The sequence below is a fragment of the Manacus candei genome, unplaced genomic scaffold (assembly GCF_025592945.1).
Source record: "Manacus candei isolate 608988 ecotype Guabito, Panama unplaced genomic scaffold, ASM2559294v1 h1tg000019l, whole genome shotgun sequence".
Lineage (NCBI taxonomy): Eukaryota > Metazoa > Chordata > Aves > Passeriformes > Pipridae > Manacus > Manacus candei.
Window position 1 is genome coordinate 8,244,008 of NW_026138067.1, and position 15,563 is coordinate 8,259,570.

The 15,563-nt window shown below is 40.4% G+C and overlaps 1 protein-coding gene and 1 long non-coding RNA gene across 3 annotated transcripts; one reads left to right on the forward strand and one right to left on the reverse strand.

The window, feature by feature from the left end:
• Window positions 1-4: 4 nt before the first annotated feature.
• ENY2 (ENY2 transcription and export complex 2 subunit) lies at window positions 5-5,810 on the forward strand. Its single transcript, XM_051785418.1, has 5 exons — window positions 5-99; window positions 433-526; window positions 2,177-2,247; window positions 4,574-4,648; window positions 5,549-5,810. The coding sequence occupies exons 2-5, from the start codon at window positions 459-461 to the stop codon at window positions 5,623-5,625; spliced, it is 291 nt and encodes a 96-aa protein (XP_051641378.1). The 5' UTR covers window positions 5-99; window positions 433-458; the 3' UTR covers window positions 5,626-5,810.
• A 4,790-nt stretch (window positions 5,811-10,600) lies between these two features.
• LOC127470189 (uncharacterized) lies at window positions 10,601-15,548 on the reverse strand. 2 transcript variants are annotated; one of them, XR_007904200.1, is made up of 3 exons: window positions 15,389-15,548; window positions 12,754-12,866; window positions 10,601-11,169 (listed from the first exon to the last, which is right to left on the reverse strand). It is a non-coding gene; the product is annotated as an uncharacterized LOC127470189 (long non-coding RNA). The 2 variants fall into 2 exon arrangements; XR_007904201.1 differs by having other exon boundaries at window positions 15,250-15,548.
• Window positions 15,549-15,563: the final 15 nt, after the last annotated feature.

A 15,563-nucleotide genomic window follows, 5' to 3' on the forward strand; every position in this document is an offset into this window, starting at 1 on the left:
TTTCCCGGCGGTGCCCGCGCGGCAGGGGCGAGTGGCCCGTCGTGCGTGCGGCCCGGCCGCTCCGCCTCCTGCGGTCCCGGAGCGGCGGCGCTGCGGAGGGTGAGGGGGGAGCGCTCCGGCACCGGGCCCTGCCCCGCTCCGATCCGGGGCGCTGCGCTCTGCGGGGGCGCCGCCAGTCGGGAGAGGCACCGGGAGGGCGGGCCGGACTGCGGGGAGGCCCGGCGAGGGGGGGCCGCGCCCGCGCGGGCGGCCCGGTGGGCTGGGGCAGCCGTGGGGGCTCCAGGCTATGAGCTGGCCACACGCCGGCGATCCGGTCATTGCCCGCGGGGTGTCAGTGCGCACAGCGCGGCGTGTCATTCTGCCTCGGTGGCTTCTTTGTGTTGTGGGAGTGACACCAGCGCTTGTCGAAACTCTCCTCTGCTCTCTGTGCAGGTTTGTGGAAAACCCAGATTTCCAAAATGAATAAAGATGCCCAGATGAGAGCAACCATTAACCAAAAGCTGATAGAAACCGGAGAGCGGGAACGGTAAGTTGGCGTCCTACTCCGTGCCCGTGAGAGGCTTTAAATACATCAAACATGAGCTACACCTAGAAGTAGAGATTAAGTAAACTTAACTCTAAATTCTTCAAGTGCCTGCACGTGAAAGTTTTAGGTATTATATAAAACCATTTTAAAAATGCCTTTTGAACAGTTTCATTTTAGTTTTACACTTGAAAAGAGATACTGGGGAAGTAAAGGATGGGGTAGTTGGCTTATGAACACTTATTCTGATATTTTTTGTTGAAATACCCTTGGTTCATATAAAAATCACCACTGTTATTTCCTGATTAAGAAATTGAGACAAAACTTTTTGCTTTTAAAAAGAAATACATGGTAGAACACATAAAACAGCACTCGTGCAAGTCGTTGTAGAGATCTCGATAAAGACAAACAAGCAAATTGGGCAATGTAATGTGGCAGCCAGTTCTTGGCCTTTTGTTATCTCTTCCCTCTGTTTTATTTGCATTGCATTTACATATCATTAGCATGCTTATGACATTTCCCTCATTGTTTCACTGTGCTTGTAACCCCATGCACCAAAAGCTCCATTTGCTTCATTTTCAAAGGCTTGTATGAGGAGTTTTTTCCTGGGTCATGGTGTAGCCCTGTACCTGGTGTAACCTTTTGCAGCCTGACGTGGTATCTGTGCTCCACTTCTCTCCTGTTTGTGACCATCCCCTTGTAGATTGCACAGAGCTTCAGCAGAGCAAGCAATTTCTTGAAATGATATTGGAACCTATTTTATCCTAATTTAAGAGTAAGAAGAGTTTTAACAGAATGTCAAAAGCTGTATTATAAACTGGCTTTGTCAGAGCTGTACTGTGATCAGAGGCAGAGCACTTGGAATTTCTTTAATTAAGAAATATCCAGAAGCAGTCCATTTCACCTGTGTTGTTACTCTGCTTTTTGTCATCATTTCATCTGCCCTCTACACAATTCACTGAATAAAAGGGATTAGACCTGCACAGTTCAGCATCTTGCTGCAATCCTTTCATTTATAAAACTGGAGTTTTGCCAAGAGCTATTTAGGATGATACAAGATAAGCAGGATTGCTAACTGATGGAATAAAGGGTAAAGATATTAAAGCTTATTTTATCATATTTATTTTCATTTTCCCTTCGGATTTTTAATACTAATTTACACTTTTTTAGCTTGCTTTCAATATTTTTTTTGGTATATGGAGGTAATGTGTAACTGGGGAGAGAAGCCTGCAGTTGGAGACAGTCATGCAGAATTCTCTTTTCAGAAGGCGGAGGGAAGGTTTTACTTATTTTGAAGACTTGGTTTCAAGTGAAATACTCCCAACTTTGAAAGTTAGCATACATCTGCTACGAGAGTAGACTCAGGCAGTTCAAATGATCCAGGGGCTTCTACTCCTTTGCTGTGGCTGCAGCATCAACGCTGCCTGAAGAAATTCTGTGAATTAGCTCCTGAGCCACCAAGTCCCCATAGTCTAATGGGGTAAACTGAAATTGGTACTCATTTGGTTTAGGATTCATGTGCTGTTCAGCCATTTCTGCTGCTGGTCTGGGAGTTCTTGGGTGGTAACTGTAGGCTTAACTTTCACGCTGAAGCATATTTAAGCTGTCAGGAGTGTTTGCTGTTCCTAACAAGTTTGTATATTGTCTTAACAGCCTTAAAGAGTTGCTGAGAGCCAAATTAATTGAATGCGGCTGGAAGGATCAGTTGAAGGCACATTGCAAAGGTAACTGTGGTCAAGTAATTAGTATCCTTTGTAGTCAACTGAGATGAAGGCTGCACTGCCTAACAGTCAATTTAAACGAGACCTGGGAAAGAGGAAAGTATCCCTGGCAGTTAGTTTTCCATGCAAGAAAGTGCTTTACTATCTTGGCAAAAAAAATCTTGGAAGAATTCTGATCTGAACCTTATTAAGCTTCTGAGACAAGGGTAGGAATTGATTCCCTAAATATTGTTTTGAGAGACATGACTTCATTACTACAGGAGAATAAAAAACAAGATAAAGGAGAATTGAGCAAATACAGTGGTTTGCAGCTTAGAAACTCTGAACTTACAGAACTTGCAACTTACAGAACTTTGTCCACACATGGGATAGAAATAAGTGCATTTGGACTCTTTCTGAATACAATTCTTGAAAATAAGGTGATCTGCTTAGAGGAGCAAAACAAGCAGATGAACTTCTAAATACCAAAATCTTTAGTTTTGAGTTAAGTGTTTAGCATTACTACAATTTACTGATTTGTAAATCATATGAAACTGTTATAAATACTATTTAAGCATCCAGGAATATTACCATGGGATGAAATTTCCTTAAAGCAAATAACAAATCCCTTGAGATTTCACTTTAATTCTGATTTGGTCTATTGTGCCTGGAAACTCAATATTCCATTACAAAGTTGTTTGTTTTTTTCTGTAGGGCTGGGTGTGTTAAATTGTTTTCATAGGTTCAGCAGAGAAGGCTGAAATTATTCATGCTTGCAGTCGTCTGGCTGATGCCATTGCCAGAGATTATCCATTTCAATAGTACAGATAATGAAAGGGATGTTTATTTGCCTTCTCAACTATATGCTTTACACTCTGCTATAGTAAAGAAATGTAAAATTATTTGGCTTACATTAGTACTTTGAACTGTAACTGCAGCTGCTGAGACTGGAAAAATATAAGTTAATTTGTCTGCTTTGAGAGCCTAATAACCTCCAAAAGAAAGGACAGAGAGACATGGAGCTCCTGGAGTGGGTCCAGCAGAGGGTGACAAAGATGATTAAGGGATTGGAGCATCTCTCTCATGACAAAAGACTGAGTGAGCTGGGCCTGTTCAGCCTGGAGAAGAGATAACTCAGAGGGGACCTCATCAATATTTATAAGTATCTGAAGGGACGGTCTCAAGAGCCAGGTTTTTCTTGGTGATGCCAAGCAATAGGACAAGAGGCAATGGGCAGAAACTGAGGCACAGGAAGTTCCACCTGAACACAAGAAAGAACTTCTTTCCTGTGCAGGTGACCGTGCACTGGAACAGATTGCCCAGAGAGGTTGTGGAGTCACCTTTACCTGTGCCGTGTGCTCGAGGATGGCCCTGCTTGACCAGGGAGGCTGGACCAGATGACCCGCTGTGGTCCCTTCCAACCTTAAACATTCTATTATTGGGGAAGGTTGTTTTGTTTTGGTGTTTGTTTGGTTTTTTTTAGCTTGTTCTGGAGCTTCTTGCCATTATGGATTAGGACCAATAATTGAGCAATCCAGGATTGCTGAAATCAGGGAGTTCAGCCAAAAAAAGCAGTTTACAAATAGTTCATGTGATGTCAGTTCAGAAAACATTTAGTGTCTTGGGGACAAACAATCCTATGTATTGACATACAGTTAAAAACATGTATGTTTAAATAATATTTTAGGTTCATGCTACTGAATTGAGATTACTTCTCAGCTTTGACTTCTGCATTCTTCACTAGAGTGCAAGACACTATAAGTAGACAATTGTTTAAATACAGATGTGTATTAATCATACACTATATCTTAATCATCACATTTATTTTGCTATAGTTGTATTCCTTTCTTCCAGAGATACTTTTTGACTTTGCTGAAATATAGAGACATGTTGTTTAAACAAGACAGGAAGAATAGTAAGGATTTACTGTCCGTGCTCTCCCTTTTTGTATGTTCCAAAGTCTTTTTCCAGTTGCATCTTTCTCGCTATTATGTAAATAATGTGTTCTAAGAGATAAACAGCCAACTTGTGCTACAACACTCCAGTAATAGCCACATCTGGTAATGCTCAGATGAGATAAAACTTTGTAATGTTTCCTTTTGAAATATGAGCTGAACAAGATGCATCAGAAGAGACAAGTTCCCATCCGTAAACCTGTGGCATGAGTGAGAAACTAATCCACTGTAAAATGCAGTAGGTACTGAGTTAATAACCTACATTTAGGTAATTTGCTACTTCATATTCTCTGATGACATATGCATGCAGGTTTTATATTCTAATCACTGGCACAGGTTTTGTCTTCTAATGAATGGATTAAAAGACTTAAAATATTGGTCTTGGTCTTCCCCAGATGTCATTAAAGAGAAAGGATTAGAGCATGTTACTGTTGATGATTTGGTGGCAGAAATCACTCCTAAAGGCAGAGGTAAGAAAATGCATACATGGATATGGTAGTACATCGATAAACATACCTGCCTCTATTTCATTAATGTTTTGAAAGCAACATTATCAACTTGCCTGTGTTGGATTCAAGGAAAAATGTTAGTAGCCTAATTTTAACAACAAATAAAACATGTGAATATGTATTGTGTAACAGTCATTCAAAATCTATAATGAGCTGTGTGTGTAGACTACTTTGCAGGTTACATTATTTAGTCATGTCTGTATTCATCTTTATAATTGACTTAATGGTCCCAAGAAGAGTTGGAGTATGCAGCACAGATGTTTTAAAATTCATGATCCTTTGAGATGGAAAATCTGGACTAACAGTTTAGTGTAATGGGAATGGGAAGAGTAAAGGGCACAGCATACAGATAGAGGAAAAAGTGGAATCACTTAAGTCTTCTTTATATTGTTCCTCTTGGGCTCCCTAATAAACTTTGATGTTAGTGGGAGAAACATCATTCAGTTTTAAATAAAAATAGGCTTTCAAAATAACTTGCTGGAGACCTTTACTCTGAGGTCATGGCTGAGATTTTTGGTTTTAAATTTGTGAAGAAAAAAGGTGGGATAATCACACTTGTGGTGGTTATATCCTGTTTACTATTCAATAATCCTTTCCCTCAAACTTTCCTATTTTCTGGACTATGACTAGGCAAAAAAACCTACCAGTAACAACAGTGTTCTCAATAGACCTCAATTTTAGCCTATTTTTGATGGGAAAAATACAGATGTGCTATGTGAAAATCAAGTAGTTTCAATTACTCAGTGTATTAACAGAACTGTGAGAACAAAAAAGGGATCGATGTCACTGTTATGAGAGTTCGGTATTGGCATATGTTTTGTTTTGTCTTTTTGACTTTCTGCCTTCTTATTTGTGTTTCAGCGTTGGTACCAGACAGTGTAAAGAAAGAACTCTTGCAAAGAATAAGAACCTTCCTTGCTCAGCATGCCAGTCTTTAACTTTGACCTTCATCTGCGTTACAACGCTTCTGTTTCTGTATTGCATCAGTCGCATCTGGATTGGAATGCAGTTTACATACTTAAAGATGGAAAACCATTAATTTTTTTTGTATGACAAATTGAAATTTCTTTGCACTGCATTGATTTCTTAAACTTGGTGTTATTTTAATAAAAAATTTTGTGGACTCGTGGCTCTAAGGCTCTTCTCTCTGTGAGTGCACTGTAATACGGTGTCACCTGTTCCAATTTTTAACAATCTGTAATTTTATACATTTGTGAAACCTTGCTCAGATTTTCAAAAAAGAAACAAAGTTAATAAGTATGGTGACCATGAATGTGAAAGGGGGTAAAAATTGTGGGAAATGGAATATGACATACTGTTGAGCACATCCTTTCTGATGAAGAAGTTAAGACTACATGAAAGTGGTGGTGGTGTGCCTCTTGGTAACATTTTTCTAGAGAAGGAGTTGTTTGAAGGCTCTGACTTGTGTTACAAATATTTACTTGGAAATTCATGAGGTTGAATTCTTAAAAAAAAAAGCAGTTTTATCTTGCATCAATAATTCTCTTCTTTTCACATTTACTTTAATTAAAGAGTCAGTATTCTAATCCACAACAACTACAGTTTTCTAGCTTTTCCCATATTACTGGTAATTTTTATTTATTGGATCTTTGGGGCCTTCTGAAATTGAAGTATAATTCAGTAATTTGCCAGCATAAGTCTCTTAACATGATGGATTTTAAATTCTTTGAGGTGTTTGATTGACTATGAACTGGAGGAGAAGTATAAGCAGAAACTGAATGAGGAATTGGATACTGTTGTGTCTCGGTGGCTACTGTGAAAAATTAATTGACCCAACATAAATATTCATGCTCCTAACTCGAATACTCTAAACCCTGCCATTTAGAAAGTCATTCCTGTGGCAGTGAGCTGTGCCCGTTCCGTGGTCGCTGTGAGTCCCAGCCGAGGAGCCGCTCGGGGGCACCCGCGCCCCACTCATGGGGAGGGCGGCGGCTGCTCCCCCTTCACTCTCCAGTCCCTCCCAGTCCCGCGGCTTTCGGAGAGAACAGAAACTGCTGTGGTACAAAGCCAAGTGTGTGCTGCCCACGCTGGAACCGAGCGGTGCTAAGCCGAGAGCATCACCTGGGCTGGGGCGAAACAGCAGCGGCAGGATGTCCGTGCCAGGCTGAGAGCGCTACAGTCTGCTCAAACCGGGGAATAGCTGGGAGAGAAGAGTCTGGCAACAGCCAAAGGTGAAATTTGGCACTAGACAGGAGTCTGTGTAAACAGGGCAATATCAACATCAATAAGACAGGATGTAATTGGTTATGAATACCTTTTGTCTACTCAAAAGTGTAATATCACAGGACCCAGGATCAGCAATCTGCTGAAGATATTCCTCCTGACAACCTAGGCTGTATTGTTTTAAATCTGTCTTCATGTCAGTTTGTGCATACTTGCTGCATGTCACTGTCTCCATGCTGATAAATAATGGTGAGTGTCAGATATAAGAAAGTTCTTTCTTCCACTTAAAGGTCCACCTTGTTTTTGAAAAAGTTTTTTTACATTCAATTATGTGTCATGGATTAACCCCAGCTGGCAACTTGGCCCCACACAACTGCTTGCTCACTCCCCCCTCGGTGGGATGGGGCAAAGAATCAGAAGAGTAAATGAGAACACCCATGGATTGACATAAAGACAGTTAAACAGGTAAGGCAAAAGCCATGCACATGAACAAAGTAAAACAAGGAATTAATTCGCAACTTCCTGTTGGCAGTCAGGTGTTCAGCCATCTCCAGGAATGTGGGGCTCCTAAGTTATTTTGGAAGACAAATGCCATCACTCCAAACATCCCCCCCCCCTTCCTTATTCCCCCAGCTTTATGTGTTGAGCTTGTCATCATATGATCTGGGATGTTCCTGTGGGCAGTTGGGGTCAGCTGTCTCAGCTGTGTCCCCTCTCAGCTCCTTGTGCACCCCCAGCCCCCTTGCTGGTGGGGTGGGGTGAGAAGGAGAAAAGGCCTTGGCTTTGTGTAAGCTCTGCTCAGGGAAAACAAAACCACCCCTATATTAACACTGTATTCAGCACGAATCCAAAATACAGCCCCATAATAGCTACTATGAAGAAAATTAATTCTATCCCAGCCAAAACCAGCACAGTATGTTAATTCAGTTTTTGACTGCAACTTCATTTGCTACAAGTATGTTCTGTCTGAATTGCATATATGTAAATTTTTTCTGAGTTCTTCATTCTACACTTGATTTGCCCAATACTAGTAATTGATGGAGTACAGAATGTTTCTGCACATGATCTAGCAAAATATATGCTAGCTGAGTGTGTTTTATATATGTCAAAGCGATAAAATACCATCTGTAGTCTTGTTCTTAGAGGTCTTTGCTGATGTAATATATTGCACAGGATTTTTAAAGTCTGCTTGATGAATGACTGCAGCATGTCATGGACACACAGCAACTTGCTTCAGAGTTTCCACTTGATTTCCTTCACTGTGGTGGGAGAGGCTGAGATTTAAGGTATTCATACAGTGAACTGTGGAAGGCTTGTTGTCTGATTAGTAAACATTTGAGATTCCACCTAGAACATGACAGTTCGAGTGCAATTGCTGTAAGTGCAGTGTAGTTCTCTGCAGGCAACTCATTCTTGGCACAGAATGAAGACTCAACGCTGTATAAATTTTCAGAAAATTGTGCTGACCAATCTGAAGTTAAAGGTTTGACAAATAGCTCTTTCACTGGCTTCCAAAAATAAGCTGTAAAGCTCTGCCCAGAGCGGCTTTAAATGCAAAAGCGTTCAGAGACCCAGAAGGAAGGGGAGAGAGTGACTGCCTTCCAGAGATACACCAGTGGCTCCTGTCTCAGGTAACACTGGCTGCTCTCTGATACAAGCAGCCCAATGCTGTGTGTTCCCCACATGAGTTCTGTCAATAACACCAGAGCAGCCTCCATTCAGTAGGTAGGCAAAAAACGTCGGACAACATGCGCAGACCCAAATTACACTGGACTGTGCTGGTCAGAGGTATCTTGATGGATCTTCTAAGAATGAAGTCAGATTGGGAGTGATATCAGCAATGGGAGATGGTTTCTTTTTACCTGCAGGTTTATTCTCAGATGCATAGGGTAGCTTGTTCTGCAAACTGTTCTCTGCAGAGCCTCAGTTTCTACTCATTTGGTTGAGTGTTGAAAACAGTAACATTCAGGAGTCCGTCAGAACATTGTCCTGATGAGGTTTTTTTTTCAACACACTGAAAAATAAGACGGTCTATGTTGTTAAAGGTTCCATACCTGTAGCATATACAGACAGATGCATTAACTGATTTTTCTTCAAAATTTCAGCATTTTCAATGTCACTAAATACATCGGTTCCTTACAGAGGCAGACAGCACACAGAACTAGATAGCCAAGAAGTGACAACTCAGAACTGATGTGAATTACCTTGGCTGTGGCTATATACTTCTTTTAGCTGGCAGCCCAGTGTATATACACTCTAGTAGCTGATTTAGCCCAGTCTTTCTGTAGACAAGTCTGCAAAAAAATAAAACCAGTTTGTAAATAGACAATGAAAAAATGGGTTGGATAACAGCTAGAGTAAATCGTTACAGCTCTGGATGCACATTAATCCAAATTCTATGTGACAGTGAATTGAATAGTTCTACTGCTGTCAATGAAAGGCCAATAGAAAAAAGTTAGCTTAGCCTCTCCCTTGGTTAGGCCCTGAGGGGTATGAAGTGCACAATGAACTGAAATTGGTTAGATTCTTAGTACTCCCATGAGTACTTCTCCATATTGACATAGTCCAGTCAAAAAATGTTACAAACCAGTGACATCACCAAGAAATTCTGCTGGCATGTCAAACTTACATTCACTTCTTAGACAGGTCATTGTGATTTTTCCACCACAAGTTTTACAGTTGTTTTATTGGGGTTTATTTCTCTCCTTTTTTCCCCCCATTGTTCTTCATTCTTGTTTACTGCTGTAACATTTCAGTATGGACCTTTACCACTTGGAGAACAAGTACATCTGAAATCTGCTCAAATCCAGTAAGAGTCCATTCATGCCATTGCAAAATATTTGCTGCTTCTCATTTCTCTCTGGAGAGTCCTTTGGGGTGGCAGCTCTGCACCACCTTGCCCATGTCCTCATCTTATGGAATATGTTTAATTGTAGTGGCACCTTGAGAGTTTGGCTTTAACTTACTTAGTGATTGAGTTTTCATTGGAGCAATGAAAATATCCAGTCCTTCTATCTGCTGTATTTCTTTGGCTTTATTTAAATTTCTAAGTATTTGCAATTGAAATCAGAGTTGTGTTCTACTTGGCCTGTTTTTTCTCAGCTATTCAGTTTCTAAAAGAAACAGCTGTGGCTGCAGAGCCAAATGCATAATGACTGGAGCTCAAGATGAGGAAAAATAAATTCCTTTCCTCATAAATAATTTATACTTCACCACTTTAGTGTAATAAATTGGTTAATCAGCATTCTGCTTGGAATGACAAAAGGCCTAATCACACTTCAGTGTATTTCATATTTACCATGGTGCTTTCCACCTGAACAGTACTATTCTTAAAAATGTTCTTTTGCTTACCTTATGACTAGTGACGTGATTTAGTAGCAGATCATAAAAAATTTCTAATAAATCCCTGCTGATTCCTCTTTGTTGAAGTCACTAGGAAAGGGGTATCCATCCTTTAAATCATTGATCCTGAGGTAAGGTATAAAGTTGCTGCTGATAAAATCTGACAAGGGCAGAGCAACCTGGCCTCTTCTGCTGGCTGGCTCTGATCCACTGCCTGTGTACAAAGTCAGCGTAGTGTTGGGCTTTCTCATCTAGTGCACAGGGCAAAAGCAATACAATTCCCTGGAAAGCAATGACACTGGAAATCATAGTGAAAAAACATCTGTTTCCGTAGGATCTTTTATACAAATGAGCAGAGATAACATTGATCTTAGCTTTGCACGCTGCATTGGTGAGTCTGACACTCACAATGTACAACTCACAATTTTGAAAGAAAGAAGGAAAAAAAGGAATACTGCAAGAGAAAAGAAGTTATTGAGGGCTAACACTGCTAGTTAAGCTTTAAAAATCTCCCAGTGTTACTCTATTGAAAAGAAAGCTGATACAAAATATGGTTGTGATGTGTCATAATCTCCTCAGGGAGACAAAAAGAAACAAAGGGCACTTTAATCTAACAGAGAATGGCATAAAGAGTAGCTGGAAATAGAAGCCAGACAGATTCAAATTTAAAAGTACAGCTGTTTAATTACTAGGACAAACCATGAAGAAATATGGTGGATCCTTCATTTTTCAGTGCTTTCCTGAGTACAACATGTCTTTATGGAAGAACTTTCTGGAAATACAGTACTCGCCAATGCATGTTCCCTGCAGCTGGCAGCAGTTGCTCAGTTTCTTCCAGCAGAGAAAGGAAAACCAAAATACTTTCCATAAGGAGAAATGTTGCTTTAGTTGAACACAAGCAGAAGTTGTTGGCCTCAGTACCAGTGCAGGTGGGTGGAACGCAATGCCCTCGGAAGCTACGATGAAAGAAACAGTAACAGTTAAGCATTACAAAATCTTGTTTTGTAACTTGGATTGGAAAACTACAGCTAATGTTTGTTAACTTTTTCACGCACATTTCATTCTGAGATAAGATTCTGCCCAAATCCTGGATCAATTTGCTAACATTTGAGTTGTTCAAATTACATTTCAAAATGCCTGTTGACATATATTTTGCAGGAGGTGTTTCATCAAATAGTCAATGGACAGAAGAGGATTGTTCTTCCTTTGTTGAATAAAGATCAGAAAGAGTGTGATCTAAGCCCCGTTTCTGCCTACTGACTGCTGTAATGATAAAGATAACTTAAAATGCTTCTTCACCATCATACAGTGAACAGAAAAACTTGATAATGAAGGAGAAAATGTATTTCTTTCCCTTCATCATACCTTGTCTTTGACTGCTGTCTCCTCTAGGCTGTATATACATGAGGTTACAGAGCTATAATCAAAACGAGTTTCTGGTTTTTCCCCCCATCAAAACTGGGATCTAGATTTCCCAATCCAAATTTTACTGAGACAACAAAATTTGTTTGAGGCTGGCATTGATTTCAGTCAGATTTTGGGAACTCAACACTTCCAGTGGCCACTTGGTCTTGATACGTAGGTGTATGTATAAAAACACAAGTTTCGAAGTTTTGGGGCTATCACATAGGTCTTTTTTGCTGAATTGATTTGTTTTAAAATGGGAAAAGGGAGAATTTTTTTCTATTAAATTCTTTTCCTAACTTTAGAATAATTATTTTGAAATTAGACAATAAGATCTGGCAAAGAGCATGAATAAAAGAAACTCATGTTTTACCAATAAGTAGAAATTCTTCTAACTAATGCTGAGGTATGAAGAAACAAAGAACAGTTTCATTATTCTGTCCCCTCAAAAAACAAACATACAAAACAACAACAACAACAAAATTAAAAAGAAAATTTTTTGCCTTCCTAAACGCATTTGCCAACAAAACTTCACGACCTTACCTTTCCATACTATTCACTCTCGTTTCCCTAAATGCAAATCATATACATGCAGGCACGAACACACAAGCATATCCATGTGGATAACTATTTTTATAAAGCTACATGCTAGATACTCAAGTATTTAGAGAATTTGAATTCAAATGCTAACACGATGCCTAAGATGCAGCTTCTAATAACTTGAACTTACATTTTTTTTTTTCCTTGCTAAGAAACACAAGAAAGGTGTGTGAGTCAAGCAAGATTACTTAATATCTACATACAACAGGATGGAAAGGAAGATTTCCTATTTAGTAATGAAGTGATAAATTAGCTGTATAAAAAAGAGGTCCCATTATCCTCTCCCTAATTTATAGTTGAGAAATATGAGGAATATTGCAGGGACAGGGAAAACTGGGTTCTGGCACATAATCACAGCATTCTGTATATTAACTGACTAACACTAAGTACAGAAACACCCTGGGAAGGAGAAGCCAATGCTGTCAACAGAGAGAAGGACCCAAATAATATCCCCGGGAAATTTCTCAGCATCAGGTTAAAATCACACATTCTTCATCACCTCTAAGTTCTTTACAGCACTGAACAAACCAACCAACCTGTTTCAACCTGAGGCGGGTATTCTTCTAGGTTGACTGGGAGTTCTGCCCCACAAAAGGTCCTGTCAGCTGTCTGGGCTCCAGCATGAAGGTCAGTGTTTCACAGAGAGATGCTTAAAGGAAGCAGGATGCTGAATCATTCTCAGGGGAGCAACAAAATTGCCCACTCCATCAGAGGACCAAACCTGCACAGTCTCCTCTGAGCTCAGGGAGATCTAGGCAGTCACTGCTGCTCTTTGGGCTCTCTTGGCCACTGCTCCCAAAAAAACTACTTGGGGTATGCTCCTTTTCAGTTTTGAACATGATTTTTTATATATTATATGCTTGATAAGAGTCGGTTGAATTTTCCTACAAAGGCCTCTCACCAAGATCATTGGCCTGGAAATTTCCCCTACAAGGCACATCAAGCCTTAGTGGGAATAAGGGAAGGAATTTAAAGTATGCTGGCAGACACAGCAGAGAGTAGAGTTTCAGCCAGGAAGACCTTTAGAGTGAAAAGAGGCTTTCATGAATACTTGACTACTTACTTGGGAAAGGGGTCATATTTTCTACAGGCTAGGCCACATACTTGCCTAGACTTAGTCAAACTCTTTGGACAGTGCTTAGATATTACCCAAAATAGGCGCTTAGAAATACTACATAGAAATGGAAAATGTATCTAACAGTGGAACTGCCTCTTCTCATCTAGAATTTCAATATGACAAAATTTCAAAGAGCAGAATATGAATTTGTATCAGCTGTATAGAAAATTACTTCTGAATTTTGTAGTAAGAACCTGTAATTTTTCTGTGGTTAGAACTACGAAAACCCTACTTTGACAAGAATCAAACACTTGTTAAAGGTAAAATTTCTTCTGGAAATGTGAAACTTGAGGTACTACACAATTCAACAGGACTGTAATTGAGGAAAGGTACCCTTAGTTAAAAAACTATTTGTAGCTTTAATAAAAGACTTAACAGCAAGAGAGCACACAAGTAAATGAAGTGCATATCCCGTAGGAGGGAGAATTCATATTGAAAGAGAATGTATCCCTTTTACAGACAGAATGAGGTTATTAAATAGAAACATGAATGTATCAGGATGATGGAACCATCAGCCTCTGAAATGATGGAAATTGCTTTAGATATAAAAGAAATGACACTAACAAATTTGCAAATTGTCAGATAATGTGGTTCAATATGTTTATGCCTTAATATCTCTAAAACAAAAGCATTAATTTAAAAAGAATAGTTCCCTCAAAAGCTTGATTAGTTTACTGTAGCAGAACTGCGTTTGATGTGGCAATGAAATATCTAAGATTTCAGAGGATCTCTTTAGGAAAATTAATTGATCCAAAGGAATCCAAGTTTAAAACTTCAGAGCTGAGGGTTAATGAAATTTTTAAACAAAGAAGTATTTATTCCTGTGAACATTTCTTTTATAAATGATGTTTATATTATTACTAATTTTGAAATTGCATAATTATGTTTTTAAGAAGGCAATTATTTTTCATTAGTGGTCTGCCAATTTCCAGGATTTTTCATTGATGCAACAGCCACACATAGGTCTGTTGTGCACTTGGGAGGATGGTGTGGGTGAACCACTCCGGCAGTTTTTATATTAAGTGTGGGTGTTTATACGCATATGTTAAAATACTTTCTTCTCACTGTGTCATATTCCCTTTTGAGTATATAGACAGTAATGACACAACCTGAATGCATTCCCAAAAGAAATCGAACTGGCTATCGTCATAACCTAACCTTTCCCAGTGTGTCATGCTAGCAGTTTTGCTTTTCTGTGTGACTGCAGATGAAGATTATTTTCTAGTTTCAGCTTTAGAAAGAAAGCTATACTGAGAGGTATAACTCTGCTACACAAATGCTTTTGAAATGGTCTTAAAACCAGAGTTTCTCTTACTGAAGGCAGGTTCTGCAGGCGTAAGCGTTTCAATCCCACATGAGTAACACCGTAGAAGTGCTTGAGCTTGGCCACAACTGTGCCCTGACTCGCTAAGGACTCTACTGATCTTGGACCAGCACACTGACTCTTGGCTCGTCCTCAGATCTGCTCATCACCAGAATCCTGCCCTGCAGGCTGGACTCTGAACTGCCTCCAGACTGCCCTGCCCCCATCCCGGCTGACGAGGTCTTTGCCCCACAGCCAGCCATATCCTGCTTGGCTCCGTGCCCCTTTGGGGCCTGTTTCCTGATGAAGGGTTGGGGAAATGCAGTCACAGTGTCTGTCAGGACGTGGGACTGTATGATACCAGTGCCTTCTCACAAGAGCCATCCCCCTATCACCCATCTCCTCACTGCCAGAACCCACGGTACAGAGAACAGCAGCAGGCTGGCTGACTGTACTAGCAGAAGAGGAAGGGTTTAAGGGAAGATGCTTAAACAGTGCAAAGAGAGCTGGGCATCATGGCTTGGAGTTGAAGGGAAATTATACTAGTGCTGCCCTAGAATTGACTAGGTTTCCCTGTCAGAAGGGGACAAAACCTCCCTTTACCTCACGTACCGAATGAAACAGAAGCGGAGGCTTCGAGAGCTCTGGAAAATCTTACGTTAGATCACTTAACCAGCCCGTTAGATCACTTAACACGGACAAGCACTTCTCGAATCACCTCGGTGAACTAACTGGGACACTGAGGCCGCACCTGTCAGCGGCGTTTGTATTTCAGTAGCAACCAGATTTACAGCTCAGCATCCCGACGACCACACGGGAACCTTTACTGCCACGTGTGCAGCACCTTGAGTCCGCTAAAGCACAATGTCTTTTAATCGCAGTTCCTCCAAGGGACAGAGACGCGGGTGTGACTCCCCAGTGGCCCG

Bases quoted from the DNA above. Each gene is read 5' to 3' on its own strand.
- ENY2 (XM_051785418.1), top strand. From the start codon at position 459: ATGAATAAAGATGCCCAGATGAGAGCAACCATTAACCAAAAGCTGATA. The intron at 527-2,176 runs GTAAGTTGGCGT...TTGTCTTAACAG, and splicing joins GAAACCGGAGAGCGGGAACG to CCTTAAAGAGTTGCTGAGAG. The intron at 2,248-4,573 runs GTAACTGTGGTC...GGTCTTCCCCAG, and splicing joins GTTGAAGGCACATTGCAAAG to ATGTCATTAAAGAGAAAGGA.